The following is a 12,604-nucleotide window of genomic DNA, read 5'->3' on the forward strand; positions in this document are numbered from 1 at the left end:
AACATTCTGACTCCTCCGTTCATTGGTCTAGGGCCAAAGGGTTTTCGAAAGACAATAGCACATTCAGAAGTGCAACTCCATCTTTCTCCGCTTTCCTGAGAAATAAGTTTTGCAATTTCCCTTCAATAACTGTCCATGGGATGCCGATGACCGGGTAAGAGGTCTCTGAGGCTAATTCAGTCCCCATCCTGACAAGGTCATCAGTAATTTCATTTCCCTCTATATTCTTATGTCCTGGAATCCAGATAGATAAATTGGTTGATTTAGAGAACACCCCTTCTCTGACTGCCGATTCCATCTTGGAGCCGTCAATGAAGATAGAGATGCAAATTTCGGTGTAGATTTTCACCTCGTTCCAGTCCGGTCTATTTGGAAAGATTGTCTTAGTACGACCCTCAAACTCTAGTTTGCAGATAGCGAGATCTGTCCGAAGTTCGGTAAAATATGGTGTTAACTGCCCAAAAATGCTACCGTGTCCTTTGAGAAATTGCCTCCAGAGGCCGACCACCTTTAACCTGATTAACTGTGATGGAAATGAATCGAAATTTTATGTATGGACGTATATCGGTGAGTGTATTTAGCAACGAGAACTGGAACTACACCATTATAAAAATGGTGAATATTTTTCGAAAGTGAATATAAATCCCAAATTATCTGCTCCAAATTTGGCTGCAAGTATTCAACAGGAATTAAGAAAAACATGCAGTGCGCAAACTATTCGTCGAATGCTGCGTAAACACGACTTTAATGAACGAGTTGCTCATAAGAAACCGTTTATTAGCAAAACACCAAGGAAGTTAAAGTTTGTGAAATAAATTTATTATTTGTATTAAATTCGTCACTTTGTAAAGTGGTGTTTTAATTTTGTCCATAATCCTTTTAGTATACAAAGTATTGCGGCGTATGCTGCCTTATATAAGCTGCGACAAACTGTAGGTGTTCCAAAAACTATCGGAATGAAAAAAACCCTCGATTTTCTTTTCCAATTTAAGGGGACAGATACTTGTAAAATTTCGAAAAAAGATTTTTTTTTTCATAAAATGTTTATATAATCCTTTAAGAATATGTCAAAAAAATTTTAGAAAGTAAATTTAAGCATTCCTTATATAATATTATCGTCAACCGTGACGACTCTATTCTTTGTGCTCGAGCGCTGGGAGAGGTATAGTTACGTTGTATTCAAACTTTAGACGCGTTTTTCTCAAAACTATATTTTTCGAATTGGTGTACACGATAACTCGGAAAGTTATTAACCGATCTCCCTGAAATTTTGCACACATTTTATTTTTGATATTACTTTCTATGTGGAAAAATAATTTTTTCGAAGCAAAAATAGTCGGCAAATTCGCCCCAAAATTCATTTTTTTAAGCATCTTATTCCGCGATTTTTTCCCCCATTTGTTTTTAATTCATATAGAAATTATGACATTAACAAACAAAAAAAATTTTCGTTTTTTGTATTCAGGTCACTGACTCCGATGCACAGTGCGGCCGATTCCCAAAAAGCCGGCCAAAAGTCGAAAAAAAAAGTTTCTAGATAGAGTTTTTTTGTCTTTGGGTTGGCTACAGTAATGCCTTGAGTAGTGAACACCGCTCATAGCAACGTCCTGTACCCTAAGTATCCTCTGTATTTTCAGTCGCAACGTGGCCTTCGTTTGAGCATCGTATTACTGTCGATGAATAGTGAAAGTTGTACACATTTGAAAGATTTTGTAATGGAGTAAATTGAACAAAACCAAATGGAATCATCTTCGGAAGGTTAGTAAAATACGAGAAATCTTTAATACGTATCAATACCTCTACACAAAATTTTTAGCTGCAGCAATTCGTAGATACATTTTTTGCAATTTTTTTTATAAAATTTGAGTTTTCAAACTGTATAGTAATACAACGCCGTCATATGCTGCTTTGAAACCTATTAAAGGTTACTCAAAAAAGTAATGGTTACTGAATAAAACAAGATTCAGCTGCTACCACTTGTTACCTTGGCTTTTATGCTATTTTTTGTGCACAAGTGCATCTTGATTATGTTCTTGAATATACGCTATTTCACGTGAGGGGGTGGCCAATAGGGGTGGAAGGGGGTGGATTTTCAAAATTTTAAGATCAAATTCGTAATCAGCGGCCTCGACAACCCCCGAGTAAGAAATTTTGAATCAATTATATTACTTAATTTTTTGAGTTTTGGCCAGCTTTTCGGGAATCCGCCGCACTGTGCGATGCTACAATGCCCGCCGATTGAGAAGCCCCGATGCGACCTTCCTCAAAGAATTGAGTGAACATAAAAATAAAATAAATAATTGGCGCGTTCTGTTAGGTGTTTGGCCGAGCTCCTCCTCCTATTTGTGGTGTGCGTCTTGATGTTGTTCCACAAATGGAGGGACCTAAAGTTTCAAGCCGACTCCGAACGGCAGATATTTTTATGAGGAGCTTTTTCATGGCAGAAATACACTCGGAGGTTTGCCATTGCCTGCCGAGGGGCGACCGCTATTAGAAAAATGGTTTTTTTTTTATTAATTTTGCTTTCACCGAGATTCGAACCAACGACCTCTCTGTGAATTCCGAATGGTAATCACGCACCAACCCATTCGGCTACGGCGGCCGAGTGAACATCCGCCATTTTAAATTATTAAAATAAAAAAAATTATATTATTTTAATGTATATAAACTGTATGCCAATTTTGAAAAAAATATATTTACTTTTTCATTTTAAATAATTTTAATGAAAATTTAGGAAAATATTATATGACCGTTTACAGGTACCTATCCCCTTAATTGAATAATGCGATTCAATCTCATCACATAACAGTGGAGATCACAATCAAGGATTTGGATAGACGAACTTATATTCCTAAATTATATTAGGAGTTTTCATACGGAGATCGTAAAGTTGTTATTCGTTATTTAAAAGCTTCTGTGGTAAATTTTGTTTTTGTAAAATTTCTGATTTACCGAATAAAATTCCACTTCTATTACCTATGTAGTGTGAGGGCGCCTCGCTTTTATGTGTGTTTCCAACAATTTGATGGTTAGCTGGGATGCCCCAAGTACTTTCCTGGTGCCTATTCATAGCACTATAATTTTCTCACTTTACAACACTAGTGATCGGGTCATTTATATGCTTTCAAATCAAACCGTTTATCTTAACTCAAATAGGATATTTTGCAGGGCATAGTTAGATCAGATTTCTTTCTGATCATAAATGCCCAACATCTAAAAAAAACTATATTCAGTACAATTTCTTGTTTATAGTGTCAATTCAAGCACTGAAATGCAAGGCTTGGAATTACTATCGATGTGTGACTGACCTAACTTCATGCGAATGCGTGCCAGGCAAGCTAAACAAGCTAAATAAAATACTCACACGAATTGTAGTAGCAAGGGCAGCCAGCTCTTCGCATGTTGTAACGGCAATATTGATCACAAGCAGTGATGCATCAGCAACTACTTGGTAGTACAAATCCGTACCTTTATCGACTTCAAGGTCTTTCAAGGCAATTATAGCTTAGGCAAATACGTTTTCAATACGAATTTCCTATAAAAGCTTGGGGTTTGTTGACAATTGACATCACAATTCGTTAACCTCTTCGATTGTAAAGAAGTCTAATCTTCAGCAAAAACCAAAACCTACAAAATGTTCAAATTGGTAAGTTTAATGAAATATTTAATAAAAAAAAAAATGTAGTAAAAAATGAGTTAAAATGTCTTCTCTCTTCCTACAGTTCGCTGTCTGCTTCCTGGCTCTCTTCGCTGGTGCCTTCGGAGCTGCTAAGCCCAGTCTGTTGGCTGCACCTGCCGCTCTTGCGTACTCCGCTCCAGTTGCTGCCGCTTATGCTGCTCCAGTCGCTGCTCCCTTAGCCGCTGCTTATGCTGCTCCCGTAGCCGCTCCTTTAGCCGCTGCCTACGCTGCTCCAGTGGCCGCTGCTTACCACGCCGGCTATGCTGGATACGTTGCGCCATACGCCAGCAGCTACTCAGCTCACTCTATTGCTCACTCCGCTGCTTTCCCAGCTGCTTATGCCGCTGCTGCGCCCGCGCTTGCCGTGTTGAAGAAATAGATAATATCCTGATGAATCGAACTACATAGTGTAAATAAAAGCCGAAAATTATTTAAAAATTAAATGGAAAAATTTGTGTTTTATTTATTTCATTTTTATTCCTTGCTGTAAAGTTTCCTTTTTACTGTCATTGTGTAGCACGACTTTCATTCAACTTAATAGTACTATAGATATACGATCTTCCATTTTTCACCTTTTCGTTCTTCACATGTCCCCATTAAATTGATCACTGAATCTTCTATCCAACCACATCAATAGAAGTGGACAGAAGAAGGAGCAGGGATCATCAAGATCGGACCAACAGCAATTACAAAATCATACGTAAGATAAATGTATCCATTATTTCTTTCCTACAATAGCTGTAAGTGGCTGAGTTTGGAGCTTAAGTAATTTAAATTTTCGACTCATGAAAAATTAATTACAGAGCCATTGACCCCGCCGCACAAGAAAACGGTCCGATGTACACATTCTTATATGCTCTACTTTCACTTAGCAAAGCAAAAAAGTATGAAATATAGTACAAACGCACTTACTACCACGTTTGCTAGTCTAATCATTATTATTTGTACGTAGAATTCAAAACTTTATTTAAGATGTTTCGGATTCTCCGATTTGGGTAAAATATGCACTGTTGTGTTGCACAGCTTATTGCCATTTTAAAGATGTCTTTATAATGCCTCCGTCATAGAACTTTTGACCCCTATTTGCGAAGAACTCGAGTAATTGATTTTCATAAACTTCTCTTGATACCAATTTCTTATCAAAGAGGAAGTTTTGCAATGAGAGAAAAAGGTGGCAACGCTTGGTGCCAGGTCCGAACTATATGATGGATACATTAAAACTTCTCAAACAAGTTCCCGGAGTTTTTGACGAGCCACTACAAGCGTGTGTGGCCCTGCGTTGACCTGATGGAATACCTCACCTGTTCTGTTAGCCAATTTTGGTCGTTTCTGGCCAATCGCTAGCTACAAACGGTCCACTTGTTGATAGTAGAGATCTGAATTTAGCGTTTGACCAACCAGAACCAACGCACAATAAATTATTCCTTTCAACTCCACCAAATACACAGCAGAACCTTCCTGGCTTTGGCCGCTGTTTGAGCTGCTCCGCCATGCTTTGACCATGCTTCATGTGACTCAGCTCTCATCCTCAGTCACCATCCGTTTCAGAAAAGGGGCGATTTCATTCCGTTTGGCCAAGGTTCTGCAAATGAAAATACGTTTCATCATGTTTGTTGGTGTTAATTGGTGTGGCACCCAAACATCGAGCTTCTTGCACTAAAATTGCACTAATTGGCTGTTACAGTATAGCCATCATAAACACTATTCCCAATTTCAGCGGCCCGGCTTGCTTTTCCGTCTTTATCAAAGAAAACCTGCAAAATGCACCGAATATGCATCCGTTATTCTAGACACACATTTCTAGATCCCGGATCTTTAAAACATTTAATTTTTTAATAATAAACTCTTTAATTTAAACAATTTATGAAGAAAAAAATTAGATTTTGAGAACTTTTTTCACAAGTTCGCCATTTTGTGTTTGTTTTTTTATTTTTATGTATATTTTAGGTTCGGGACCTAAAATGAAGTCTACCGAATAATAATCTCTTTAAATTTTTTAATTCAAATGACTTTGGAAGGCTGTGTGTTTCCCCGAACCAACTCATCTTTTTTTTAAGGACTCCACTTTGACGTCAAAAATTTTAAACAAATTAATATCAAATTATCTTTAAAAAAAATTTTTTTATATACTTCAAATACCAATAAAAACATGTAAATACTTTAAAACGATCGCTTTTTATTTTCTTTTTAAAAAATATTCATGAAAAAACGTCGAAATTTCAGTCGTTACACCGGACTACTACCATAAGCTTTAAATTGTTTACGAGATACCGATCACTACAGCCACCTACCGAGAAAATAAAGGATTTCTTTTTCCACAAACTAATATTATAAAATTTTGATGTAATTTCACTTACACATTTACTCGAAGGTCTTAAAAAACGGCATATCTGAAAGACGGCCGCGTTTACCGTGCCCAGCGTGCACGCAAATTTAGACCCAAAAGTTGAATGCACAAGAATTATAGAAACTTTAATACTATATGTTATTTAATATAACACTCGGTGTATTATTTTCATGTGGTAGGAAATATTAATTAAATTACTTCATATCACTAGATTTTAAATCAATCTCTAGAATCCTTATTAGAAATACCTGAAAATGAGCGTACAATAAAAATTAGAAAAATAAAAGCAAAGGATATGGCGGGGAGGAATTCAATTGGAGAAATACCAAGCGCTATAATAGTTTTACCTGTAAATGTGCATCAGAGCTTCCATGTTTCAGTTGTTGATGATTTTCAGATTATATAGCAATAGAAAATTCCTTTTTCTGTTTATTTCTCAGTGTATGTTGGTTTTAACAAATATAAATTTGCGCGATTTCAAGGAACTGAAACTGAGAAGTAATCGTGGTTAAATTTAATCTAGTTTAAGAAATATATACATTCTGTCAAAAACTTATCGGGAATTGTTCATTTAAAAAGCGCGCCTTACACATGGCATGTCTACATCTTTTTTGCTGGAATGTTGGTACAACTGTCCTCTATAGTGTCGCAGAGTTTTAACGTGGTGTGTGAATTAGCTTGTTTTTGGCATTTTATTATATCAGTGAACCGTAGGTGTGCTCTGCGGTTTTAACTATGGATAAAAATATCAAACAAAGAATTTGTCTTAAATTTTATGTTTTGAACGAGATTTCGTTTGCCGAATTGTTGAAAATCTTGCAGAAAGACTATGGAGAGTGTGCTTTATCAAAACCATGGGTCTACGAGTGGTATAAGGCTTTTGCAGAGGGCCGAGAAGTCGTGGAAGATTTGCCCAGATCGCCCATCGCCCTTCAACGTCTTCAACGGATGAAAACGTTAACAAAGTCAAGGAAATGGTGAATGCAGAAATGGAAAACTATTATTTAAATTTGAGGGGGGTAGCGCGTGACCTTAGCGTGTCTCTCGAATCAATTTGCTCTTCAGCATAGCTTTCAATTTCGCGCTTCTTTTTTCGGATAATATCCTCCACAAAATTTGCGACGACATTCCATTTTCCTTCGTCTTTCATAATTTTTTCGATAATTTCTTCAGGTCTAAATACACCAATAGCTCCTTGCAGACCTGTTCTCCCTACGTTCCACCTCTCGCATTTAAAGAAGGTGTGCTTCGCATCATCATACTCAGTATCTCCATATATGCAGTTTGATTGGCTCACTTTTCCCATTCGCCACAAATACTTGCGAAAGGGCCCATGTCCGGACAAAAACTGTGTGAGGTAATAGCTAACCTCACCGTCCTTTCTTTCTACCCACTTTTTTAGATCGGGTATTAGTTTCGCTGTCCATCTACCATACCGTTCAGAGTTCCATCTTGCCTGCCAAAGTGTGAGCGTTTGAACTCTAATATCGGAGAAGCGTGGTACTGTGATTCCTGTGTTTTTTGCCTCCCATCTCCGTTTGGGCTCTTGTGCTAGAATATCTATAGGGATATCTATAGGCTGATAACTAACACGCTGGTTCAGATACTGTTCTGTATGACGAATCCACTCTGAGAGGACTGGTGCGTTGCACAGATTGCAGAGTTTTCCGCCGGGATTGCACCCTTAGCGAATCTGCCCATATTTCGCATCCGTATAAGAGAATCGAGTTCGTCGTGTCCATTAAAAGTTTTCGCTTGTTCTGCGTTGGACCTCCAAGGTTTACCATGACTTACTTAACATGCCGCTTACTTTGGCAGCTCCAGTGGCAACATGGTGCCATGGTACTTGACCACTCTTTTTGTCGATAAAGGGGCATCGAATACTTGTATGTCTACTTCTAATGGGATACGCCTGCTCGTTAGAAGGATTAGCTCTGCTTTCTCTACGGCCAACTTTAATCCATGGTCTTCTAGCCATGTCTGAACTCAGATCATCACCTGATTTAACTTCCTTTTGGCCTCGTCAGTGTTTTGGGCGATTATTACAGCTGCAATGTCATTTGCGTAGCCCACTAAATGCACATCCTCAGGCATCTCTATTCGAAGGATTTCATCGTAGCTTATATTCCAAAGTTCAGGTCTGACTTAATATCGACCATCTTATAAACACAGCTGCATACTAACGCATTGAGCATCAAAAGGTGGGAATGAAATAAAGTTGAGTAAATCAAAGAAGTAAAGAATACGCATAGTGTGTTTATGAGCCGTTGGGCTAACTCGTATTAAAATAGGCTTAAAAATATCAATTAGCAGATTTATTTACTTTTTTGCTATTGAATACCAATGCAGACCCGCTCAGGGTTTAATCAATGATCAGCCTAGCAAAAACGTTTTTGTCGGTATGCATGCAAATTTCATTGTCGAAAGTATACTATAAGTACGTAAAAACATTACACTAACAACAATTTTATTAGCATTAACTGTTGAAAACTAGTGTCGGTAGCAATCTGTGACGCACCATTGTCTACTTAGCAATTTAAGTCCGTTGTTTTGGTAATTGAAGGCGATCACTAAAAATGCGAATAATGCGTTTGCGGTTAGTGGAAAGCGTTTCATATAAAAGCCAAGCAAATGTTGACAATAGATATCACAATTCGCAAACCTTTTCGATTGTAAAGAAGTCTTCAACAAAAACCAAAACCTACAAAATGTTCAAATTGGTAAATTTAGTGAAATATTTAATAAAAAAATGTAAGTAAAAATTTCTTCTCTCTTCCTACAGTTCACTGTCTGCTTCCTCGCTCTCTTCGCTGTTGCCTTCGGTGCTGCTAAGCCCGGTCTGTTGGCTGCACCTGCCGCTCTTGCGTACTCCGCTCCAGTTGCTGCCGCTTATACTGCTCCAGTCGCTGCTCCCTTAGCTGCCGCTTATGCTGCTCCCGTAGCCGCGCCCTTAGCCGCTGCTTATGCTGCTCCAGTGGCCGCTGCCTACCACGCCGGCTATGCTGGATACGTTGCGCCATACGCCAGCAGCTACTCAGCTCACTCAATTGCTCACTCCGCCGCTTTCCCAGCTGCTTATGCTGCTGCCCCAGTTGTCGCTGCCGCACCCGCCGTTGCTGTGCTGAAGAAATAGATAATATCCTAATGAAACGAACGAAATAAAGCCGGGGATTACATAAATTGAGGAAAGGAAAAATATGTGTGTTTATTCATTATGCAATTAGTATTTGGCGTTCGTTTGTATAGGGATGTTGATGGGCACTAGTTCAGCAAGATTGGAAATTGTGCAATTGTGAAACACTTTCCAAGTCAGATTTGGAGCCTTTCTAGAATCTAGTTAGGAGTCACAGGATGTCTCACCGCCATAAACGCAAAATGTGTCATGGTTATATAGATATAAAATGGATCTTTGTTTTTGTCGGAAAACTAGCAAGTACAGCATCCAGACAACATTAAATTCGTTGAACTGCACTCGGCTGCTCCTTTTAATTTTAGAAGAAGCGTGGCACTGCGCGTTTTCCAAAATTTTACTGCTGTCGTATTTATTTTTTTGGTTTAACTCTTTTACCAGGTTCGAATAATTTTGCTTCCTTTATAACAGTGATGATATTAGTTTTTTTTTCCTTTTTAAAATTTTCCATTGTATGGGAGGTTAGCGTGGTTTTTGACCGATTTAATTCATTTTCAATTCCAATCTACCTCGGGCGAGAAGTATATTAGTATATGTACAAAGTTTCATTGAAATACTCGTACATTCATTTCCGTTCGAGTTGTCGTGCGCATGAAAGGATGGGCGCACGGCCAGATCTAAATCGGCTCCTCTCATCATTCCGAGAGTTTTGGTATATACTTACTGTTCCTTAGGGGAAAGTGCGCGCAGGTACAAAAATCAGTGAGTTTCATTTGGATATAAGCCTTACATGATTCTTTGTAAAATGATTCAAACTTTGTGAAAGTAAAATATAGCGTGAATTTGTTAAACGAGTTCATAATGTCTTCAATTCTTATAGAAACTTCGGGCTATTCCAAATATGCATCTCCGGAGTTTTCTTGAAGCAGCTACTGCAGTTTGTTCGAGTATTTTTTGTGGTTACAAGGTTACAATATTTTCATCAATCCTTGCATATTAAAATTAATTATATTATATTATTAATTTCGGCAAGTCCGTTTAAAAGTTTATTATCTTTCGGGCCAACAGCTATTCCATCAGAATCGTTTTTTACTAGGCCAGCGAAACGGAACAGTTTCTTATGGTCGCTGAAGGAACACTTAATCAGAACTTTATCCGCCAGCACCTTTGTTTTAAGTTTATTTTTGAAATTTATTTGTAAAGTAATCTGATAATGTTAGTAATATGGACTGTATCTAAAAGGTTCGCAGCCGTTTCTTTCATCATCAGCTGATTTATATAAACTTCTTTTAGGCTCCAAAGACGACCTAAGACACCTAGGCTGAAGAGCTGATGGAGTATTAGGCGGAAAACGTGTATCGGATAACAAGAGTTTTTTTTCTTTTTTAATAAGCTCACTGCCCATTTTCTTCAAAGAAAGAAAAGGCCTCAGGAGCCATGCAGAAGATGTTATTAGTACAATAATCAACAATAACACTGCCCTGCAAATTTCAATTTTTCTGATGCGAATAAGATGTGACCTAGTGTTCCCGAGGGGAATTTTCGCGCTGAGCACGAATCCGAGTTCAAAAATTTTCCATCACGTCAGGTTTTCAAAAAAAAGGGGGTTGAAACCCCTAAAAATAGCGTATTTGGCCATTTTTCAAAAATTGTGGAGCAGAACCCTGACGTGCTACGATCTTCGTTATTGTCAGTAATTCAAGGTTGAACTTTGCTCTTTGAAATAAGCCCAAACCCAAATTGTTCGCATGCACCCTTAGAGTAGGGGGTGTACTTATGTCTACGGGGGGTAGAGAAAAAAATGAACATAGGAACTTATCTACACCCAAGATTTTTTTTATTTATTTATTTATTTATTTACAAACGTGGTATAATAATATAATTATTTTAACACGAGAATAGGAGCACTGGCTGCCAGGACCTTCGGCTCTCTGATTTGTTATATTGTAAAAAGAATTATGAATTAATTACAGGCAAGCTAGGTAAAGTCATGATAAATTAGTTAAATAAGTTTCTTTAAATCGGTTTGTGCTAAGTAATCTGACATTTTTATAATATTTTCGTAGCATATATTTTTTAATAGTGATGATGGGATTTGGTCCCCAAAAATATTGCTCCTTACTGTGGAAAATTGTGTGCAGTTGTCGAGAAGATGATTTGATGTTAGTGGTGATGTAGGGCAGTGCTGGCAGTTTGGCCGGTTAGTTCTGTTGAATATGTAGGAGTGGCTTGCAATCGTGTGCCCAAGCCGTAGCCGAACAAACATTTTGACATCATTGCAACGGCAGTAAGATGGATACTCGGGTTTTAGCCTGTTTGGATTAAATGTAGTGTATTGGTGCTGTATAGATCCCCATGTAACCAATTGTTTTTGATACAGGTGATTGAATACATATTTATTGAAGTCTTTTTTTGAAAAGTTGTTAAATGTTTTGAGCGGTTCCATGGTGGCCAATTTAGCTCGTTCGTCCGCTGTTTCGTTCCCTTTAATGCCTGCGTGGCCTGGTACCCACATTAATTTTATGTTGTTGTTATTGCCGATCAGTTTGTTGCGAATTTGGGAAATAACATACGTTTTATTTCTTATATTCAGTATTGACGCTATTGTTGATCTGCTGTCCGTGCATATAATTGTTTTACGATTTGAGTTTTCAACAGAAATTAGCCCATTCAGGATTGCTGTGGCTTCAGCTGTGTAAACAGAGGCAAAATGGGGAAGGATGCCTGCTGAGACAGTGTTCCCCGAAGAATCCACGACTGCGAAGGATGTACTTGTCTCAGTTTTTGATCCATCAGAAAATATCATGTTCCATTCGCCAAGTAGAGGGTTAGTGAGCTCTGAGAATAAGCGTTGATAGGTTATTGGGCTAGTGCCACTTTTATTGAATTTTTCTAGTTCCAAGATGAAAAAAGATTTGTTTATGTGCCAGGGCGGGAAGTCTTCTTTTTCTGAGATTACTGGTGAGTGTATGCCAAGTTCTTTAGCCAAGTCGATGATAAGTCCAATTGTTGATTTCCGTTTTGGCGTTTTTTTCGGCTGAAGTTCGGTTAACACTGTTTCATATAAAGTGTTGCTGTTGCACAGAAATAACTTTGGAATGAGTTTCATGAGACATGCATCAAATCTTTCTTCTATTGACGGTAATCCAGCTTCAACTAATACGAATTTTATCGGAGATTTTGGAAACGCGCGTATGCTCCTGCTAACGGCCGTATGATATGGGGAATACAGAAGCTTAATGTTGCTTCTCGCACAATTGCCATATATCGGGAGACCAAAATCAATTTTGGACAGTAAAAGAGCTTTGGTTACATTTATAAGAGTAGATTGGTTAATCAAACAATGTTTTGATGATAAATATTTAACTATACTTAGTCTGACAGCCAGTTGCTTTCGTAAGTCTAAACAATGTTCTTTAAATGTTAGCTTTTTGTCAAAAATTATACC

The 12,604-nt window shown here is 37.9% G+C and overlaps 2 protein-coding genes across 2 annotated transcripts; both read left to right on the plus strand.

Annotated features, from left to right (window-relative positions):
* Positions 1 to 3,580: 3,580 nt before the first annotated feature.
* On the plus strand, positions 3,581 to 4,101 carry LOC128860740 (pupal cuticle protein C1B-like). The gene is made up of 2 exons (XM_054098453.1): positions 3,581 to 3,646; positions 3,723 to 4,101. The coding sequence occupies exons 1-2, from the start codon at positions 3,635 to 3,637 to the stop codon at positions 4,056 to 4,058; spliced, it is 348 nt and encodes a 115-aa protein (XP_053954428.1). The 5' UTR covers positions 3,581 to 3,634; the 3' UTR covers positions 4,059 to 4,101.
* A 4,577-nt stretch (positions 4,102 to 8,678) lies between these two features.
* Positions 8,679 to 9,193, plus strand: LOC128861712 (vitelline membrane protein Vm26Ab-like). Its single transcript, XM_054100052.1, has 2 exons — positions 8,679 to 8,746; positions 8,809 to 9,193. Exons 1-2 carry the CDS (start codon positions 8,735 to 8,737, stop codon positions 9,157 to 9,159), a joined length of 363 nt encoding a protein of 120 aa, XP_053956027.1. The 5' UTR covers positions 8,679 to 8,734; the 3' UTR covers positions 9,160 to 9,193.
* The last annotated feature ends 3,411 nt before the right edge of the window (positions 9,194 to 12,604 follow it).

Source organism: Anastrepha ludens, chromosome 4, assembly GCF_028408465.1.
Source record: "Anastrepha ludens isolate Willacy chromosome 4, idAnaLude1.1, whole genome shotgun sequence".
NCBI classification, from domain to species: domain Eukaryota; kingdom Metazoa; phylum Arthropoda; class Insecta; order Diptera; family Tephritidae; genus Anastrepha; species Anastrepha ludens.